Raw genomic sequence first — 21736 nt, 5'->3', positions numbered from 1 at the left:
AGTCTAATATTATGTAATATTATCACTACAAGTAACGAAGTTACTAATCTCGTTAGTAATCCACTGAGTAACGCCTAGCCACTACGAAGTAATGAACCCTACTGAATGAAGCTTATTCACCAGCTTCTTACTTATAACCAAGATTGCACATTGTCCAACAATGCAATCATGTCACGTGATAAAGTGGTAGTTTCACATGTGACAGCTTAAGGCTATGGACACAAAGTAATATTATATGTAATATTATTATAATTACTTTATTTTATGGGTAATATGTAACTGTAACTAAATAGTTCAGTTGCAAGTAATATGTAATATGTAATTAGTTACTTGTAAAAAGTAACTTTCCCAACACTGGTTGCCTTGACCTTTGACTTAGACTACGGTCACAGATCTACCTACAGTGAGTGCTCTTGCTGTAGGTAGATCTGCGACCGCGGTCAAACTCTAAGTCAACAGTCAAGGCCACTAAATAGCTCTTACAGTGGGTCAAGGGTCAAGACGATACGGAAGGTTCGAAACCCATAATCGAAACCCATAATCGAAACTATACGTAGCTATTATCAAGTTTACGGGATTATACGTAACTCACAAGAAAGTAAGAATCTCTAAGAAGATGTTTTAAAGCTCCAACAGGCATTTCGCCGTAATTATAATGATTTTTCTCTCCCAGCTGCTGGTAGCACGCACTAAGAAAATATTATACTAGGTTACAAGCGCAGGTGTGTATAGGAAAATAAAGAAATAAGTGTAGGTCAAAAGTTCGACAAGAAACGCTTAAGTCACAGGTCAAAGACGATAAACGCTGCAAAGTCAAGGTGAAATTTTCCCCGGTCAAGACTTTGACCGCAGTCGCAGATCTACCTACAGCGTGTTCCGACGTGACACCCCCTTGCTAAGGTGTGGGAAGGTGATGAATTGCAGTGTTAATATCAATAATAATAGGTCATCCTTGTAATGGTCTAATCATAGATAATATATATTATCTATGGTCTAATACACAATCCACACACAAACATTGAACCAGTGTGAGTACAATATATCACATACGGTGATGAGTACTAGTTCTTACTTTCCGCTGTTGACTGCTGTGTCTTACCCAACTGGGAGAAGACCGCTCCATTTACAGAGTGTACACTCCTAACTAGCCTCTTACTCCTAACCATCCTCTTAATGAAGTGACTGGTAATCGCCTTCATCTTCACTCCAACACCTTTAGGCACGTGACACACCTCAACTTCACGTGCTACACCTAGTCACGTGAGTTGATTCGTTTTGCCTTCTTGGCGGTATTTTCACCTTGTGAGTGTTTTAGTTGTTTTGTGTACGAGTTACGATATTCCGTAGTGTACTAGTATATACCTGCTAGTGTTTCTGCTTATTGTGCGGGACAACTTGTGCGACCTCGTGTAGTTCAAAATGGCGGACGATGATGACGTTGAAGCTCTTTTGGAGGCGCCTTACAGGAAAGAGGTTAGACTAATGATAAGTGTTGTAATAAGTTATTAGGAGGATAATTACAAGTAGTACATTAACGGCTTTTCCGTCATCATAGGTTCAGTGACTGCAGCTGCTATCCCGCATACACATACATTACTGCATGCACACAACAGTACATTACAGGTTATCAGCAGCTCATCTTTGTGTAGTACTTGAAGGGTATGCTGTCTTTTGTATTGTAGTAATTGTGTATGGATAGTCACAGTATGTTACCATGTGTAGCCTAACTTTATAACAAGATTTGTTGGTTAGTGTACCCTCATAACACTCTCCCTTCATTGTTCTCACCTAGCTGTGACTATCTTGACTTGTTAAACAACTCTCAACTAGAGCTAAGGCTGGATTCCTTGTAGCCACAAATGTCTGTCAAGCACAAGTCAGCGTCTGTCTAGTACACTTAAGCAAACCTGACAATGTGCCTTTATTTGTTGCAATATGGTGTATTTAAGCATTGTAGTGACACAAAGAATGGACCTACACGAAACCTTACAAGTGCTGTATACTATCTGTTTTATGAACACTATACTCTCACTACATTTCCGCGTCCATCTGATATTTTAACTGGGGGTGTAGTTTGTACAGGAGCCTATGGGAGAATGGTGAGTTAAGCGTATAAGAGTAGCTCTAGCTTTATCAGACACAAGTATGTTGTTTCGTTGTTTAAAATATGGAGCTCTAAAATGGTGAAACCCAGGAATGATGCCTCAAAGCAGGTTTATTTTGCTGCGTGCGCTAATTAGAAACTTCTATAGATTCGTTCAATGAACTGTAACTGCACTATGTTTGCATGTAACTAGCAATGTAAAAGCATGTAGGCTAATTGAAACAATGATGAATGCTAGATTAACGTGATAACATCTTCTTTGTGCCGACTCTAATTAGCGCACATTATCAAAAGGCCTACTTCTAAACATTTTGCTATCTTAAAATGCCGTCTTTTTAACGACAAAACAACATACTTGTGTCTGATAAAGCTAGAGCTACTCTTATACGCTTAACTCACCATTCTCCCATAGGCTCCTATACAAACTACACCCCCAGTTAAAATATCACGGACGCAACGCGGAAATGTAGCAAAAGTATAGCATTCATAAAACGGATAGTATATAGCACTTGTAAGGTTTCGTGTATTTTGGATAAGGCCCATTGTTGTTTCCATTGACAAAAAAAAGTCCAGTTTGCAATGCCAGAAGAAAGTTTTTAAACTTCTCTAAACTATTCTTACGATGTCTACCCATCAAAACCTTGGTAGTCTGGCAGGCACTTGTGAATACAACCAGTATATAGTTGAGACTTGTGTTATAGGGAAGTTTACTTGTGTATACTTCAAATATTAGTAAAACTGTTGTGTCTCAAATTGTCATAAAGTCCTAGTTCTCTGTTGAAACTTCACAACCTTACAATATTGACTACTAGTAGCTTCCTGTGTTTCATATACAGTTAACACTTCCCTATTGTTATTAACTAGTTAAAGGGTACAAAACGAAGTGTAATGACTTCATCTTGTACCCGTACTCTACTCCTGTTGTTTATCGTACAATTGTTCATAGAGTCAGAGGGGGCGTGGTTCATATTCCAGCGACGAGGATGACAAGAGAAGGTAGTTGATGTGATCACATGATCCTCATGTCATAGTTACCATCAGGCACAAGAAGAAGAGAAGTCACCGCCATAGTAGGTCAAGGAGCCGATCCCCTCACAGGAGAAAGTAATGTTGTAATATTGGGAAGTTATGGACTAGAGTACAGGGTGATTACACTACCAAATAAGGCTTGTAACGTGTTGTGTTGAGAAGGATTGTAAGGGCTCTAGGATACATATGACATGCTTACCCCTTCAGAATATTTTGTATCAATCCCTGAGGTGTTGAGAGGATGTGTGTGACCATTGTCATCTTCCTGACCTCACTCTTTAGAATAACTGCTTTGCCATACTATCAACAGTAAAGGTCATCAGCAGTTTACAGAAACATTGATTTGATCAGTGGTAAAGTTTTATTTGCTAGTTTGGGGCTAATGTACTCTGCCTAACTACTTAATGTACTCTGCCTAACTACTTAATATACTCTGCCTAACTACTTAATGTACTCTGCCTAACTACTTAATGTACTCTGCCTAACTACTTAATATACTCTGCCTAACTACTTAATATATACACTAATGTCACAATAATGTTGATGTGATGCATGTAATGCAGGCATCGGCAAAGGTCACCTGAATTTCGCAGAAGAACCCATAGTAGGTCTCCTAGGAAACGACCACCGAAGTACCCTGGGAGCCCTGAGAAATCTCCTGAAAAGTGAGTCACATTTATCAAGGAGTACCAGTTGTACTATACAGCAAACATTGTAAAATGAAATGATGAAACAAGATTTCATGAATGTGTCATTATCAGATACCGTATTTCTATATTTATAAACCGTTAAAAATATTTCGTCAAAGCTAGCACCCGATGAAAATTTATTACGTGAAAATTTTTTGCCGACGTAATATTCGAGAAGTTGAATGAATTCGGTTAACTGCTTTCTGGCCACCTGGATCGAGGTTGCTGCGGTCTTTTAAAGACAAAAGCCTCCCTCATCCTAGGAGAGAAGGGAGCTGTCCGGTCTATTTCGCTGCACATTGGTAATGATGCCATCTGATTCCATGATAGACAACTACTACAGGTCACATTAAATGGAGTATATGTGCACAAATATGCAAGTTGATGAAATGAGCTTCTAGCTATAGCCATTTCACTCCAGTCCATTGCTTGACTTGTGACAGACAACTTCTGAATCTGGGGTGCAGCCTCCATGGAACAGAGACGCCACAATTCAGTTTTGCTGCTTGTCATTCTGCTTCTCCTGTATACAAAAAGGCTGTATAGAATTAATAAAGTTACGTAATTCATTGTTAAAAATTTTTCGTCGCTTGAGGACACAGGTGAAAATTTCTCGCAGCTTATATTTATAGAAATACGGTATGTTACTGTATAGTAGGGATCATGTAGTTTCCTATACTCAGTATTGACTGGGCTCAAATGTGCATCCATAGTGACCCAAATACATGATTATCTGTCAACTAACTGTCTAGGGAGGCTTTCAGCCAGATGCACAATGTATTTTGTGGACTAAACTCATGAACTAAGATAGAAACAGTCTCTTAACCCTTAAACGCGCGAAGGCCATTATAGTGGCCCTCACGCATGGCAGTAAACAAAGCGCTGTAACTTCCGAACCATTGTCCCTATGGCTATGCAATTGCCATCATTTAATTCGTGATGTAATAGCGAATGAAATGATATGTAGGGTTTTACCCTACACTGAAACACAGGGCCAAAACTCGCCATGAAACTAACTTTTTACGAAATGAACACGTAAAACTGTTTACATACCTTTGGAAAAAGACTCGTATCTCCTTCCCAGTTCATTCTATTGTTCTGCAATAAACGCCGATCGATTCGCCATTCAATTATGCCTCAGGCCATATATGGGTCACGTGACTCAGCCAATTACAAATATGGCTGCCACCGGAAGGAATACGAAATTGCAAAAAGTCAAGATGCTGTTCTTCATCGCTTCATAACAAGTGAGCGCCTGTTGTTACAGTGGTTATTTAAACTTCCCCTGATAGCCTATTTAATAAACTTTCTGTTTATGTAAGGTGTTAGGCTAATTCAGTTTAGCAAACTCTCACCGCTTTCGATATAAAACCAATTTTGGTAAACACGCATTTCTCAAAACCTGCGTGCGTGTTTAAGGGTTAACAATGCACTAGTTCTTGTGATGCTGAAGACATCATTATTGAGCTACAACTACTGGTACAGCTCTTAGAAGTCATGAAGGTTATACGTGCACTAATTTATTAGAATATATACAAAATGTGTATCAATAGCTCTGTGGGGTGGTACTTGGCTATTGAATGCAGTATAAACTACCATTCAGTATTGAGCAGACAACTTGACTATGTATCTAAGTTACAGCTAAGAATAATTTCTGGCCCATCACTGAATCCTAACCTCTAGTGGAATTAACTCTACGCTAAAGTACTAGACAGCCTCATTTCTATGACCCAAGCTTAATTTACATTTGTTAGACAACCTAGTCTAGGGTAATTCTTTAGTAACAACCTACCCCATATATGGTAACATAGTTATTCTATTAATAGACAACCCAGTCCAGAGATGGAAGAGCCATCAGAGGAGAGAGACAAGAGGACAGTAATGTGTATGCAGTTAGCTGCTAGGGTCGGCAAGAGAGAGTTAGAGGAATTCTTTGCGAGCACTGGGAAGAAGGTAGATAAATCACAAGATGAAATATGATTTTATTGTATCATGACTAGGTCAAGTCGGTAAGGATGATAGCAGACAAAAACTCTCGCCGATCAAAAGGGATAGCTTATGTTGAGTTCCAGGAATATGTCATGGCTAATGAGGTGAGTGTTGTTACCATGGTGATGTAAATAATGACATCACATGATCATCTAGTCTATCAGGTTATCAGGTACTAAACTGTTTGGTGTACCCATAATGATTCAACCGACCATGTCTGAGAAGAACAGGTGTGTAGTGTATCCGTCTGTGTGTTTGTATATTAAAGATTATGAAGGTTTGGGCTTTTCTGGCCAAAAATATCATGTTAAAACCAGCTTCACAATACCTTCATGGTGCCTTGGCGGTATTGGTTAGGTATAATACTAAACCCAAAAGTACCTTCAGTACAACATGAAACATTTCCAAAAAGTTGCAATGGAATTTAAATTTTATTTTTAAATTTAGTGGAAATTTCTACTGACTGACTGCCTGACTTCAGATCAGCATAACTAGATAACGGCTAAGGCTACAGGCTTGATTTTTTCACTGTTTGACGTTGCTTCAACCCAACAAGTGCCTTTTGGCATACTGCAGTACGTACAATGCATTCTTTATGGACTTACCTGTGTCCTCCTTTGTGTCCCATTCACCTTTGCTGACAGCACAAGGTGTCGATTCGCAGCAGCGCCACGTGATGGCTTTCCTACATTTGTGGAATCGTCCGAGTTTTCCATTGTGACTGGATTGATTGCAGAGGTCCTTCTCCTACTGTTCTTTGTTTGTAACACTGTGTAACAGGCTGAACATGTAACAGGCTGAATATTGTGTAACAGGCTGAAAATAGCTGAAAACAAAGCATAATGGCCACTTTACTATTTCATTAATTGATGATTGGGATGCATGTTCAAATGAAAGCAATAATCTGGCTCCACCTTCTTTCAGTACATATGGGTTCACCAGTCACAATATGTTACTTAAAGTAAACAAACAAAAAATTAAGAATTTTTAAGTTCAATTAGGGATCATAGAAAAAAAGTATGGAAACAATGGAGGTCGCCTACACCTGCAGATATACTAGTGGACATTTAATCCCTAATTCAATCTATACCCATGACTGAATTAGGGATTAAATATCCACTGCAGGTGTAGGCGACCTCCCTTATTTTTATTTCTATGATTCCTAATCTAACTTAAAATTCCTAATTTTTCCTTACACTTGTTAAGATATGAGAACTCTTACTGCAGTATGAGGTACTGCTAGTCACTTTCAATGTGTTAGTTGGTCAGGTCTCTACTCAGCATTAAGTTTCAATGACCCTTGTCTCTTCTCGTACTATTCTTCATTTATAACACTTTGTAATGGGTGGAACATATGTGAACATGAAGTGTAGTGGCCACTTTACTTTTCAGTAATTGATTGTTGGGGTGCATGTTCAGTCACGAAATTAATTTTATGGCATGCCTAATGCCATTCTTTCTTTTGATGCAGTATGTGTGAGTTCATTATACAAGTGCTGTAGGGTCTAGTTCTGTGTAATATCGATGTGTAGTTACATCATCACAGGATCACTACTTGTGCTCTATTGTTCCTTTTAATCACCTGTCACACCAAATCTTAAAATGCAGTACCACTGCCACATACAATGAGGATCTTATGAGTTTCCTTTAAATTTACACTAATAATTACAGTGTAATATTGAGTTGCAAGGTTGATACTACATGGATAGTCCGGCCTCGTGTATTCCCAGTCTCTCATTTAGTGGCTGCATGGGGGAAAATAGATGAAATAACCACCTGGGGCCATAGTTTGGAGCAGTATAAACACTAACAATGTTTACCTCCTTATTAGGGTTGCTGCTGCAGCTCAAAACCTGAAGAAGGCTGAAGGACCTCGTAAACTCTACGTTGGGTCACTACACTACAATATCAATGAGATAATGTTAAAGGCTGTGTTTGCTCCATTTGGACAAGTTGTCAATATCAATATACAGAGGGAATCCAATGGCACTTCAAAGGGATATGGATTCATTGAGGTATATTGGTAATTGGGTGCTGATATTGTATTTAGTAGATCATGTCACTTGCACACTACATATAAGCCATCTTTGATATATTAGTTATTGTGATTAATTTCTAATCGTGAATGTGATAAAAGTTTTATATTAACTGCATGTTAGAGTACCCTCACTGTCACCAATTATAATGTCACATTTCATAATCAAACAGTACAGTAGTGCTGTTTAACTAGCACCCCAATAGTGAAGTGTGACACCTAAACAAAACCCGAATTTTCGTCTGCCTGCCTGTCTAACCACAGTCACAAGGCTGGAGGCCAAATAAGGCTGCACACAGCCACCATTTTATGCCACTATAACAAACTTACCAGTGGGATGTGTCTTTTGGGGGTTCCGACAAGTGTGTGCCCTCAGCACCTTGTTTTTCCTTTATTTTCAATCAGTCTGGTTATCTTCTTCATGCAATGAATCCATATCAAAGTGATAATTTACAGAGCAGCGAAAATCTATTTACTCACGCCCTTATTATTGGTCTAGCTGTATTTCATAATACAAATATGGAATAGTGACACACCTCGATAGGTGACAGGCTGATTGGTGATACTGTAATACAGTAGTCGCCCAATAGAATAGTCACAAGTGTATAGCTGTATGCTGTAACAAAAAAAAAACTTTAAAATTATTAATTTAAGAATGAAGTAGTGATTCAAGCGATAATGATGGTATTACAGTATAGCTCTGTGATATAATAATTGTTATTACATGCCAATATAGGGATTTTCCCACCAAGCTATGCTGCGATACCATCATTCATCTCTAGTTTCACTACTTTTTATCGCTTGGATTCCTACTTCATTTTTAAATATACTAGTTGCATATAAGGCTCATTGTAATGTTTGATAGATTTTTTGCATATTAATCCTATTTAATGCTCACTGTGCTGTCAATTCAGCACTTTCGTGATAAGTTTCTTCCTGTATAAAAGTGGCTGTATGCAAAATTATATATGGGGAAATTTTGCATACCCCCATGCAAATTATTCCAATAAAAATTTTGCGTCCCCTACACAACAATATTTATAGGAGAAATTTTGCATACCCCCATGCAAAATTCTTCCTATGTATAATGAGAACCACGGTGTGTAGGGGTGCACTATTTCAGGGTCTTTCACAAGTATTTTGACTCTGAGCCAAACTGGCCCAACCCAGACATCTACTGCTCCACCAGTAGTATACCACTGGACCAATCAGCTTATCTTTGATGTGTATGATTAGTCACAAAGTTGAACTAGTGCTGAGAAAATTAGAACAGAAGCCATGAGGTGTGTGGGTCATTTGTGTTCACACTGGGCCAATGGAGTGACATATTGCCTTATCAAATACCCTGCACTATTTTTGGGTGTCCCTACCTGTATATACAAGTACACCAAATTTTAAAATTTCAACTAGAGTAGGGACCATAGCACATCAATAAAAACTACTGAAACAAGTTGAAGTAGTGCATGATTGTAATAACTGTGAGTTAAGTAAGTAGCCAGAGCGCACACGTTCAAGACTTCACAGTTAAACTCAATATCATAGTAAAGTACAGAATGAATTGGTACAAACATACAGGGTTATTTATACAAGTTACAAAAGTACAAAACTAACAAAGAACATTTATTAACTACCACAATACTGAGACAGATGGTTAACCTATGGGAGACTAATACATGAATAGGTGAATAGATACAACAGCCAAAATAAACAAGTCAATGTAATTATAGTATGAAATCACTACATTCCTCCCCCTTTTAAGTACAAAAATCATTTATTTTTTTAAAAATTATAAGGATAACTTAAATAGAATAAATTAGTCTGTTTGGTGGGCGTGAAACTCTGGTGGACCTTCGCAATGTTGCTGGTAGTAACGCATTGTTAGGTGTAGTTGAAATGGGAATAACATCATCTAGAGTGTCGTCACAGTCTGTAGGTTGAATCTCTACATCAACTGAACGTGGTCAGATGTGGTAACATGACGGCGGATAATTCTGTTGTCGGATAACTTGACATTGTAAGTTCGTGGGCCTTGTGCCTTTATGATGATGCCGGGTAGCCATTTGTCCCCTTGACCAAAGTTTCGAGCAAATACAGCTTCATCTGGAAGAAAATGTCTTGGTTTAGTATGTTGATCGTACCTGTCTTTCTGAAACTGTTGCTTGTCTTGGACATGAGATGTTAAATCCGGAAGCAGTTGGTCTAAATGGGAACGTAGACATCTACCTATCAGTAATTGTGCTGGTGTTTGTCCAGTAGTGGTGTGTGGAGTAATTCTGTATTGGAATAGGTAACGAGAAAGTTTTGTTTCTAAGCATCCATCAGTGAGCTTCTTCAGTCCTTCTTTTAGTGTCTGCACTGCTCTTTCAGCTAACCCATTTGAAGCTGGGTGGTAAGGTGCAGTTCTGATATGGCGTATTCCATTCTTCTGTAAAAAGTCTTCGAACTCACTGCTGGTAAAAACACTACCATTGTCAGAAACAACTGTCCTTGGTAGGCCATGGGTGGCAAACATACTTCTTAGTTTCTGTGTGGTGATAGCAGTAGTGGTAGAATTAACTATGCTCACCTCCATCCATTTGGAGTGTGCATCCACAACCACAAGGAACATCTTGCCTTGATATGGACCAGCATAATCAACGTGCAATCTGGACCAGGGCTGAACTGGCCATTCCCAACTCTGCATTGGTACTGCTGGGGGGTTCTTGTGTGTCTCTTGGCACTGTCTACAGTTCTTTACTTTGGCTTCCAGTTGCTCATCCATGCCAGGCCACCAAACATAGCTGCGAGCAAGGCTCTTCATTCTTGATATACCTGGGTGAGCAGTATGTAATTCATCAATTACTTTCTGGCGTCCCTGTGGTGGTATCACAACACGTGTTCCCCACAAGATACAGCCATCTTGCACACTCAACTCATCTATTCGTCGTTGAAATAGTTTTAAGGCTTCGTCAGTGGAGAATTGTCATCCTTGTAATAGCATCTTCCTTACTTTTGAAAGTAGGGGATCTCGGTTAGTTCATGACTTGATCTGAGTAAAGTTGGAAGGTGAGGCCTGAAGGGACTCCATTAACAGAACAGTGTCTGCAGGTATAGGTGTCTCTTTTGGAAACTCGAGTAGGGGAAGTCTACTGAGAAGATCAGCACTGGCTTGGTCTTTGCCTGGTTTGTAATTTATGTCATAGTCATAAGCACTTAAAGTGAGAGCCCATTGTTGAATTCTTGCAGAAGCCATTGGGGGTATGGCTCTTGATCTGCCAAACAAGTGCTGTAGGGGTTTGTGGTCAGAGAATATAGTAAATTTTCTTCCCAACAAGTAGTGGTGAAATCTCTTAATACCAAAGATAATTGCTAGGCCCTCCTTATCCAACTGAGAATACTGTTTTTCAGCAGGGGACAGTGTCCTAGAAGCAAAAGCGACTGGATGCTCTGACCCATCACCTAGCTTGTGAGACAAAACAGCACCCACACCATAAGGTGAGGCATCACAAGAAAGCACAAGTGGTTTATGTGCATCAAAATGTACAAGTACCTGAGATGAGGTTAACAGTTTCTTTGCTTCTTTGAAAGCAGTTTGTTGTGGCATTCCCCACTGCCAAGTTGTGTTCTTGTATAGAAGACTGTAAAGTGGAGCTAAAACAGAAGACAAATTGGGTAAAAATTTGCTGTAATAGTTTAACATTCCCAGGAAGGACTTCAGCTGGGAAACATTCTGCGGGGCAGGAGCTTCAACAATAGCTCTGACTTTCCTTTGTAGGATGTAGACCACTCTGGGAGATTTGGTGTCCCAAGTATTCCACCTGAGGAAGTAAAAACGCACACTTATCTTTCCTTAAATGCATACCTGCTTGCTCCAGGCGAGTCAAAACTTCATGTAAATTATTCAAATGTTCTGTTTCAGTGGCTCCCGTTATTAAAATATCATCCAAAAAAATGCAGACCTTTGGTATCCCTTGAAGTAAGTTTTCCATTGTCCTTTGGAAAATAGAAGGAGCTGAGGCTACTCCAAAAGGAAGTCTGGTGTACTGGTAGAGCCCTTTCTGTGTGTTTATGGTCACATACTTCCTTGAATCTTCATCCAAGGGTAGTTGTAGGTAGGCCTGAGCCAGATCGAGCTTTGAAAAGTATTTCCCACCAGACAATGATGTGAACAAATCATCTATACGTGGTAGTGGATAAGTGTCAAGTTTGGCAACTGAATTCACTGTCAATTTGTAGTCGCCACAAATATGGACACTACCATCTGGCTTCAGGACTGGCACAATTGGGGCTGCCCAGTCAGAAAATTGTACTGGCTCAATGATGCCTTGTTTATGGAGGCGTTCCAGTTACACCTCAACCTTCTCTCTCTGGCATAGGGTACTGATCGTGGTCTGTAGAATTTGGGTCTAGCCTATGGATCAACATGAAGTTTAGCAGTGACCCCTCTCACCATTCCCAATGTTGAACTGAACACAGTCTTGTGCTTATCCAGAAGGTCTTGTAAGGTAATGGTTGGTTGCTGAGTGTGGTACAATTCTGCCCAGTTCAAGCGGATCTTACTCAACCAATCACGGCCCAAAAGACTAGGGCCATCTCCTGCAACCACTAGTAGCTGCAGGTTGTGATTCTGCTCCTGAAAAGATACATCAACATTAGCAACATCTAGTACCTCAATGTTTTCCCCAGTGTAAGTTCTGAGTTTGTTGTTGGTGGACTGAAGGGGTGGGGCTGCTTGAGCTTCCCATAATTTGTCGAAAGTGCTCTTGCCTATTAGAGTTAATGAGGCTCCTGTGTCTACTTCCATCGGTAGCTCGGCCCCATTAATCTGCACTGTAACAACATACGGTTTAGAAGGAGAGCTAGAAACATTAAATAAAGTGTATGCGGAAGCGTCAGTGTCATTCTCCGCTGTCTCTGTAGCTACCACTGAATGGGTTTTCTGGGAATAAGCTCTTTTAGTTTTCTTCCTTTGGTGTGGAGGTCTGCCTGTGCCTGCCTTCTTGCTGCGGCAAACGCGTGCTAAGTGTCCTTTCTTTTTACACAAATGGCACTCAGTATCTTTGAACTGGCACTCTGTTGCAAGATGTGGTTCTCCGCATCGGTAGCACTTTACCACTCGTGTGCATGACACATTACCTGTAGATTGGGGTGGGGCTTTGGAGTGAGTTTTTACTGGTGGTCGAACAGCATTCACTGCAGGGAGTTGAGTCTTTTGCAAGTCCTTTGCATTGTGATCTGCCGACTCCATGGCAATTGAAATCTCCACCGCTTTGTCCATGGTCAAGTTGGGCTCTGCAAGTAATCGTCGTTGTATGCGGCCATTCTCTATGCCACACACCAATCTGTCACGTAGCATGTCATTTAAAGCACCTCCAAACTCACAATATCTGGTTAGATGTCGCAGTTCTGCTATGAAATTTGCAACTGACTCGCCCTATTGGCGATAACGGGAGTTGAACCGGAAGCGTTCCACTATCACAGAAGGTGTCGGATTATGGTGATCCTGTACCAGTTTGACTAGCTGAGTATATGATTTGTCTGCAGGATTCTCTGGAGCTGAAAGATTTTTGATGAGACGGTAAGTAGCTACTCCACAAGCACTTAGAAGTACAGCCTTCTGTTTGCCTTCTGCTACATCATTTGCTGCGAAGTACTGCTGTAGTCTCTCAACATAAGAGGTCCAGTCCTCTTGAGTAGAATTGAATTCCCCAATAGTTCCATGAATCCCTGCTACTGTAGCTGCCATAGCCAGTTAATCCTCGTCGCCACTGTAATAACTGTGAGTTGAGTAAGTAGCCGGAGCGCACACGTTCAAGACTTCACAGTTAAACTCAATATCATAGTAAAGTACAGAATGAAATGGTACAAACATACAGGGTTATTTATACAAGTTACAAGGTAAAGTACAAAGTACAAAACTAACAAAGAACATTTATTAACTACAACACTTTAACAATACTGAGACAGATGGTTAACCTATGGGAGACTAATACATGAATAGGTTAATAGATAGAACAGCCAAAGTAAACAAGTCAATGCAATTATAGTATGAAATCACTACAATGATAATCACAGTAAAACAATGAAAAACATTATATCCCTACTGTGCTCAAGATACCATAATGGAAATGCACAGTAGGGATATAACACTTCTTATTGTTTTATTGTGATTTAATATCATGGACTACTCCAGCTTGTTTCAGTACTTTTTATTGATGTGCTATGGTCCCTACTCCAGTTGAAAATTCCAAAAAAAAAAAATTGTGTACTAGTTTGTTAACTTTTTTTGTAAATAATTACTTATGACTGGTGAACCCACGCACACCGCATCAAAAGAAAGAAAGGGTGCCACGCGCCCCAGCTATATCAATTATTGTCTGAAAAGTGAAGTATCCATTGTACTACGGTATGCCAAAAGGTACCTCTCAGGCCAAAGCGACATCAAACAATGAAAAAATCAATCCTGTAGCCTTACCATTATTGAGTTACGCTTGTCTGAAGGCATCAGTCAGTCACTAGAAAAATCCATTAAATTTGTTTTTAAAAATTCTGTAGCAACTTGTTGAAAGCATTTTGGGTCGATCTGAAGGCTTGTTTGGGCTTAGTTTTACCTAACCAATACTGCGCCATCATCGTCTGGGAAAAGTGAGGCTGGTTTTTGGGTGATGTTTTTTTCATGGGCCACGCCTACTTCTTTGTGGTCCTTATTATACAGTACGATATGATAGGAGTGATTTTGTGTAGGGGTACGCAATATTACTCCTATAATATAGTAAGATCCAATTAGTGTATTTTTATCCTCACCCATTATATTAGTTTGGTCGTGTAGTTTGCAGAGTCAGAGAGTGCAGAGGCTGCCATGAAGCATTTGAATGGTTTTGAGCTAGCTGGTCGGCCACTGAAGGTTAATCACGTCACAGAGAGAGACCCCAACTCCATGGAAGTCTTAGATGCTGAGGATTCTGATATTGGAGTAGGTATGACCCCAGCATCCCGTGTAGCTCTCATGGCTAAACTATCAGAAGGACACAATGCTGGTTAGTGTCATCATGTGTAGTGAGTAGTGGGCTAATGTGTTGTGTGTTAGGTCTGAGTGCTCCATTGGTACCGCAACCATTAGCTAACTTGTCATCTGTCACCTCGTTGTCACCTTGTTTTAAACTGATCGGAATGTTTGACCCTTACAGGTAATTTAGTCTAGTATCATGTTTGGTATAATCATCACATGTTGTTACCTCATTATAGGGAGACTGAACCAGACTGGCACCTTGATATACAAGATGACGTGTTAGAAGAGTGTAACAAATATGGTAATGTGGTACACATCTATGTGGACAAGACTTCATCAGAAGTTAGTAGTGATCCTGTGTAGTCCTTGTATGGCGTGTAGTGTGTGACTGTGTATGGTGTATAGTGTGGCTTGTAGTGTAGTATGTAATTGTGTATGGTGTATAGTGTGGCTTGTAGTGTAGTGTGTAACTGTGTATGGTGTATAGTGTGGCTTGTAGTGTAGTATGTAATTATGTATGGTGTATAGTGTGGCTTGTAGTGTAGTGTGTAACTGTGTATGGTGTATAGTGTGGCTTGTAGTGTAGTATGTAATTATGTATGATGTATAGTGTGGCTTGTAGTGTAGTATGTAATTGTGTATGGTGTATAGTGTGGCTTGTAGTGTAGTGTGTGACTGTGTATGGTGTATAGTGTGGCTTGTAGTGTAGTATGTAATTGTGTATGGTGTATAGTGTGGCTTGTAGTGTAGTGTGTAACTGTGTATGGTGTATAGAAGGGATTTTATGTATGGATGTGTATGGTGTATAGAAGGGACCTAGGGTTGCAACTGTTTATAGTGGCTAAGTAGAACCAGACCACATCCCTAGCAGGTCCATTTCAGAACAGTTCAACACAGTTCAATTTGACACAGTATATGTTTATACTTGGAAATCGCTCTGATTTGAGATAGTTCAAACTAGATGACTAGTGTAAACGAGCTGTTATACATAGCACTTGTTTCAAGAAAACACTCTAATAGAACACGCGACCATCGATGATTAAATGTTTCACAGGAATTGTTTTCCATCCAATATGGATTTATACCATATCAAGATTGTTTTGTTATTGCGAAGTTTGTAAAAAGTCCACTTTAAAAGAAAACCTACTAAATTCATTAAATGATGCATATTTATATGTTGTCATGGTAACTGTGGTCTTCAGCTGTTTACTTTCTCCACTGTATCATTGTTATGTAACCATTCATCAGGGTACATGGTACTAAAGCTGTATGGTTGTTCTATTAGAGTGCTGTGATAAGTTGCAGTTACTCAATGTTTAGCAAATGAACCTTTTACGTATAGTAGCAATGGCGGATCCAGGATCCCCCCCCCCCCCTCTTCACCTTGTGGAGGAGCCACTAGCCATACTTCTGACTAAAATACTAAACTTTGTCAGGCCAAGATCAGTCTATGAAAATATGTACATGTTACTAGCATTTATTGCAAATTCACCTGGAACCAAAGTCAATCTAGCTGTGAAATTGTCACTCAGCACCTTCTTGCGTACTAAGCGCCTGTAAAAATGATTATCGTGCTGCTGTTGTTTAAGACATCCAGAACCTTTTAAACAGCTTTTAAGACTTCACAACATCTGCAAAGGCCAAAATGGCAAAAATCAATAGTAAGACACTACTGAAAGGTGATTATTTGCTGCTTCAACAATGCAGCAACTAACAAGATAATCTGGCTCTCCCCAACCACCTACAACTTAGCCCCTCCCCTTGCCAGCTCCCCTGGGTAAAGTAACACTCAATTTTATTTCCAGCCTGGCATTGCATTTATGATAGTAATTATGATGATATCAGTATCGGAATGGTTTAATAACTGATACCAATTGATACCAAAATAAAAACATATACTGTTTCTGATTCAATAAGTGATGTCTTAATGCAAGTGTTACTCAATATCAGCGAGAGTTCATAACATATATACTGAGGAGAGTATCCTACTCTCATACATATACCCCTGTAGAAGGGTGTATCATGAAGTTATGACGTAACACTTCTGATTTTGCCCCTTTTTCTTTGTATAATTGATGATGTCATTAGTTGAACATGATATCTATTGAATGCGTGCCTAACAACGTCACTAGCAACCAAATTTTCTCCAGCTCTAAGTGTTTCTCACTGTGGGACCTACTTGACATGGTCACTATAATGAGGTGGTCTTATAAGTGAGGTGTTACTATTCTTATAGGGTGTGGTATTTGTGAAGTGTCAAACACCAGCTGTAGCTGCTGCAGCCTTCAACTCACTGAATGGAAGATTCTTTGCAGGTAACTGAATCATAGTGGCATTACTAACAGCAATTATTGTCATTGTCCACAGGGAAACAGATTAAGGCGATCATTATTCCAGAGTTCCAATATCATAGTATATTCCCTAATGCTGTATCAGCATCTATTCCACTGAAACAATCGTCATGACGACACAGTTGTTTAGTTACATTGTTAAGTGTTCTATATAGTGCCCACTATGACTATTGTATTATTGTTACATGTGCTAATACACTGTACAATAATAGACTATATTGTTACTTGCATGTGCCTAATGCAATGTACAATAATTGACATTGTTAGTAGCATGTGCCTAATATACTATACAATAATGAACTATATTGTTAGTCTCGTGCCACAACTAGCTCATCTTTGAATGGATGAGCACACTGAACTACTTGTAGTGAACAGGTCTGATAACTTAAACATCCTCCATTATCAAGATCACAAGATGGATTACAAAATGCTTCACCAGTTGGCTTGTATACCTCACATTGTGATCCTGTAGGACAGGTCACTGATGCACAAGGATTAACTGTAAGGGAAAAATAAACAAGTTGCATTGAAGCAGCTGTTGTTAACTCACCACACTTGATTGCTGGAGGATATGGAGCTCTGACACACAACATTTTGTATTGTACATGTCTGACCATCAGGACATCCTCCATTATCAAGACTACACGATGGGGTACAAAATGGCTCCCCAGTTAGTTCAAATACTTCACAACTTGATCCTTTCAAACACTGAACTGCAGCACAAGGATTTGTAGCTAGAGTTGTAACAAGTTTAGCGGCTTTTAGTGACCATACCATACTAGAGACCACATGTATTGCCTGAATAAGTGTTGACCTAATGTGCAGATGTTAGGGACATTTAGTGTTGAATGCTAGTTAGGAACTTAGTTTATTAGGAGCTACTAATCGGTTCTGGCTAGTATACAGCTCAATGATGGGAGGGTGCAGAGCACACATCACTGGTCCTGGATTATTACATGTTGTGAACACCTGACACTGATGAGGGTGATGTGACACACTATGAGCCACAAAATGGCTTACTAGAGTCTGACCAGTTGGACATCCTCCATTATCAAGATCACAAGATGTATTACAAAATGTTTCACCAGTTTGTTCAAACACTTCACATTGTGATCCTGTAGGACAGGTCACTGACTCACAAGGATCAGCTGTAACAAGTGATATGTTGTATCATGTAACACCATCAAGGACATTACCTGGTAGACAAGCTTTCTCAGTACAAGCCACTAAACCATTTTTGGTACATGCACTAGTGTAGACACACATGAGGACATATTACAAGATGTGATGTCATCATTACCATGTGTTACAATCTAGTGGATATGTGTCTCCTGGGAACAACGTCCTGTTACCAACTCTACACACTAACAGACCAACATACAATAATAATGATCAACAACAGATGATATTATACTCACCACATGAAGGACAACATTGTCCAGGAATTGTTCCAGTACCTACTCCAGTAGCACATTCTGGTAGTGCACACTTCACCAGCTGTAACAGTGATGATAAATAACTAATAATGGATATAGTTAGGTATACACTGGAGTAATAAATTGTGACTCTTTATCTGTAATTATTATTAGTCACAACTGATACATTATAAGTGTTATCAGTTAGAGCTCAAAATTGTTGGAAGAACACTTAAACTTAGCCAGTATCCTGGTGGCCTGCTATAGCTAATCGAGAACCTGTGTAACGTTAGCTTTCTCTATAGTGTTATAATTGCAATTGCTCCCATAATTATAAGCTTCCATGACCAGCTTATAGCTACAGGCTGCATTCTAGTGGCTGCTCACTGTTTCAACTGAACCTACAGCAATCAATAGGACACTGTGAGGGTTGTACACATCTATTATTAGTAACATCAATGAGTTTTCCAGGAGGACAACCACACCCTGGTTGACACTGTAGAGTACACACCAGACCAGGATTAGTACATCTCTGGAACACTTGACCTTGTATTGGGCATGGTGATCCTATTGACAGACAAATAGTTAGTCACCCAAATATGATAGCCACTCACTGGAGTCTGCTAAACTGCTTGAAACAAGCACAGCTAGTACTAGTATCACACTGTTCATCTTTTAACAGTCAATAAAGTTAGTTGTAGCAGTCTTTTATAGTGACCTTGATGATAAGATCATGTGGTTTCTGTTGATGATGTAAACTCATTGACATCATTTGAACTATGACTGTGCTGTAAGGTGTGGGTGCAAAGTTCCATAGGCTTAATTCATTATACTGTAAAGTTTATATTTACAAAATAGTCAGCTAAACCAAACTAATAGTGTTATCCTACAACATTTCAAACATGTATATCTAGTTCCTTTTATTGCATTCATTTCAGATCATGTCATTTTTCTCTGTACAAGCAATGTAGTATAGCTAGCAGCACAATGCAAAAATTGTGTGCTTTTTCATAAAACCATGAAACTTTCACATAAATAGTATTCCTCATGACATAATTTTTTGATATAGTGCCATCGCAGATTTGACCTTTATGGCCATTTTGTATAGAAATTTGATCGTTTCTGTCTTTTTAACTTGTAAACATAATACCAAAATATAAAGATCTTGTTGAATGAAACAACTTAGTTTTAATTTTGAAGTTAATAGGTGATTTCATTCCAAAGTTATGATCATTTATATTACCCATGAATTTTGAGATAATTTACCTCCCCATACATACTATTATAATATAGTAACCAAATGTAGGAACTATTGTCAGTAGCTGACAATTTTTTTTTATCCATCACATGACATCATAACACTATGGCTATACCTTGCTAGTTCCAACAATGCTAATTTTTATTTTGTTGCTTTGCAGATTAATGCATTAGTACAGCAGCATAGCCCCCAAAATTAGTAAAATTGTGCACTTTTTCATAAAAGCATGAAACTTTCCACATAAATCATGACATGTATTTTTTTGATAATGCCATCACAGATTTCATCTTTGCTGACCTTTGTGGCCACTTTTTGCATAGAAATTCCGTCTTCATCTCCCTGAGGCATCAATTGACATGTTAAAACATGGTACCAAAGTAAAGATATTGTTGAACAAAATAACCTAGTTTCTATTTGGAGTTGGTAGGTAATTTCATTTTTAAGGTAATGATTGCTATTTTATTAGCTGCAAAATTCTCTGAGTTTACCTGCCCTTAGGGTGTAAATTACCTAGTTACTATGTGTGGTCACTGTTGTGAGGTTGATGTGGTCACTGTTGTGAGGTTGATGTGGTCACTGTTGTGAGGTTGATGTGCAGTATTAGCAGCTAACCTGCTTAGATAATTTAACACAAATAGTTTTGCAATAATTATTTTCTCTGATAGAAATTACCTCAGAATGACACCACAAGATGCTATGTTGTGTCATCGTAGCTAGCCACCGGCTATATGGTGGATGTATTGGCTGTGGGCTATACTGGCTGAGTACCATGAGAAAGCTGCAGAGGTACTGAAGATTCACAAGGACCACTAGGGTAATGCACTAATAATTTTATTGATGACTCTGCCAACTATTTGGCAGTAAAACCTTATAAGGCCTCAAGTGTGGCCTATACATGATCACATGCACAGGTCTTTGCTGCACGACCTGTAAACAGCTTATTGTGCAAGAAGTGACTACCACACACAGATCTCCATTGTTGGATCAACAAGACAATGTTATATGATTGCAGGTAAACCACAAAACTATACTTATAAGCTACTCTTATATCATTTAGGATTTCTTATCAAGAAAGCTAAAGAATGCAACAAGCTGTTCAGTGGTGTAGCTACTGTTGTAGATATACTGTATTATAATATAGTAACAAGCTGTTCAGTGGTGTAGCTACTGTTGTAGACATACTGTATTATAATATAGTAACAAGCTGTTCAGTGGTGTAGCTACTGTTGTAGACATACTGTATTATAATATAGTAACAAGCTGTTCAGTGGTGTAGCTACTGTTGTAGACATACTGTATTATAATAGTAACAAGCTGTTCAGTGGTGTAGCTACTGTTGTAGACATACTGTATTATAATATAGTAACAAGCTGTTCAGTGGTGTAGCTACTGTTGTAGACATACTGTATTATAATATAGTAACAAGCTGTTCAGTGGTGTAGCTACTGTTGTAGACATACTGTATTATAATATAGTAACAAGCTGTTCAGTGGTGTAGCTACTGTTGTAGACATACTGTATTATAATATAGTAACAAGCTGTTCAGTGGTGTAGCTACTGTTGTAGACATACTGTATTATAATAGTAACAAGCTGTTCAGTGGTGTAGCTACTGTTGTAGACATACTGTATTATAATATAGTAACAAGCTGTTCAGTGGTGTAACTACTGTTGTAGACATACTGTATTATAATATAGTAACAAGCTGTTCAGTGGTGTAGCTACTGTTGTAGACATACTGTATTATAATAGTAACAAGCTGTTCAGTGGTGTAGCTACTGTTGTAGACATACTGTATTATAATATAGTAACAAGCTGTTCAGTGGTGTAGCTACTGTTGTAGACATACTGTATTATAATAGTAACAAGCTGTTCAGTG

At 39.0% G+C, this 21736-nt stretch overlaps 4 protein-coding genes across 8 annotated transcripts in view; 1 reads left to right on the top strand and 3 right to left on the bottom strand.

Annotated features, from left to right (window-relative positions):
• Positions 1-1260, bottom strand: part of LOC136264491 (cysteine desulfurase-like) — a 56320-nt gene extending 55060 nt beyond the window's left edge. For both annotated transcript variants that reach the window (XR_010705153.1, XM_066059243.1), the window contains exon 1: positions 1073-1260. Coding sequence is in view for 1 of the 2 variants with exons in the window: in XM_066059243.1 (XP_065915315.1) it covers positions 1073-1199 (127 nt within the window). In the remaining variant the exon portion in view is untranslated. The remainder of the gene's footprint in view (positions 1-1072) is intronic.
• Positions 1230-17485, top strand: LOC136264489 (RNA-binding protein 39-like). Of its 2 annotated transcripts, none has more exons than XM_066059242.1 (14): positions 1230-1302; positions 1348-1473; positions 3051-3100; positions 3146-3208; positions 3697-3798; positions 5649-5775; positions 5823-5915; positions 5968-6041; positions 7643-7826; positions 14655-14862; positions 14913-15012; positions 15071-15176; positions 17071-17149; positions 17202-17485. In XM_066059242.1, the coding sequence occupies exons 2-14, from the start codon at positions 1420-1422 to the stop codon at positions 17297-17299; spliced, it is 1338 nt and encodes a 445-aa protein (XP_065915314.1). In that variant the 5' UTR covers positions 1230-1302; positions 1348-1419; the 3' UTR covers positions 17300-17485. The 2 variants fall into 2 exon arrangements, with proteins under 2 accessions (XP_065915314.1, XP_065915313.1); XM_066059241.1 differs by having other exon boundaries at positions 5634-5775.
• LOC136264492 (uncharacterized) lies at positions 11601-13851 on the bottom strand. The gene is made up of 2 exons (XM_066059245.1): positions 11688-13851; positions 11601-11643 (listed from the first exon to the last, which is right to left on the bottom strand). The coding sequence occupies exon 1, from the start codon at positions 13179-13181 to the stop codon at positions 12237-12239; it is 945 nt and encodes a 314-aa protein (XP_065915317.1). The 5' UTR covers positions 13182-13851; the 3' UTR covers positions 11601-11643; positions 11688-12236.
• LOC136264494 (kielin/chordin-like protein) lies at positions 17202-19353 on the bottom strand. 3 transcript variants are annotated; one of them, XM_066059248.1, is made up of 8 exons: positions 19215-19353; positions 19006-19167; positions 18604-18682; positions 18486-18549; positions 18382-18434; positions 18206-18333; positions 17736-18160; positions 17202-17684 (listed from the first exon to the last, which is right to left on the bottom strand). In XM_066059248.1, exons 2-7 carry the CDS (start codon positions 19054-19056, stop codon positions 18041-18043), a joined length of 495 nt encoding a protein of 164 aa, XP_065915320.1. In that variant the 5' UTR covers positions 19057-19167; positions 19215-19353; the 3' UTR covers positions 17202-17684; positions 17736-18040. The 3 variants fall into 3 exon arrangements, with proteins under 3 accessions (XP_065915320.1, XP_065915321.1, XP_065915319.1); XM_066059249.1 differs by having other exon boundaries at positions 17736-17919; XM_066059247.1 differs by having other exon boundaries at positions 17736-18333.
• Positions 19354-21736: the final 2383 nt, after the last annotated feature.

Source organism: Dysidea avara, chromosome 8 (genome assembly GCF_963678975.1).
Source record: "Dysidea avara chromosome 8, odDysAvar1.4, whole genome shotgun sequence".
NCBI classification, from domain to species: domain Eukaryota; kingdom Metazoa; phylum Porifera; class Demospongiae; order Dictyoceratida; family Dysideidae; genus Dysidea; species Dysidea avara.
This window is presented reverse-complemented; position numbering and strand designations above follow the sequence as displayed.

Bases quoted from the DNA above. Each gene is read 5' to 3' on its own strand.
- LOC136264489 (XM_066059241.1), top strand. From the start codon at position 1,420: ATGGCGGACGATGATGACGTTGAAGCTCTTTTGGAGGCGCCTTACAGG. The intron at 1,474-3,050 runs GTTAGACTAATG...AATTGTTCATAG, and splicing joins AGGCGCCTTACAGGAAAGAG to AGTCAGAGGGGGCGTGGTTC. The intron at 15,013-15,070 runs GTAATTTAGTCT...ACCTCATTATAG, and splicing joins GGAATGTTTGACCCTTACAG to GGAGACTGAACCAGACTGGC.
- LOC136264492 (XM_066059245.1), bottom strand. From the start codon at position 13,181: ATGCTACGTGACAGATTGGTGTGTGGCATAGAGAATGGCCGCATACAA.
- LOC136264494 (XM_066059247.1), bottom strand. From the start codon at position 19,056: ATGTTACTAATAATAGATGTGTACAACCCTCACAGTGTCCTATTGATT. The intron at 18,550-18,603 runs GTGAGTATAATA...TTGGTCTGTTAG, and splicing joins ACAATGTTGTCCTTCATGTG to TGTGTAGAGTTGGTAACAGG. The intron at 18,435-18,485 runs GTAATGATGACA...TGTCTACACTAG, and splicing joins CCACTAGATTGTAACACATG to TGCATGTACCAAAAATGGTT.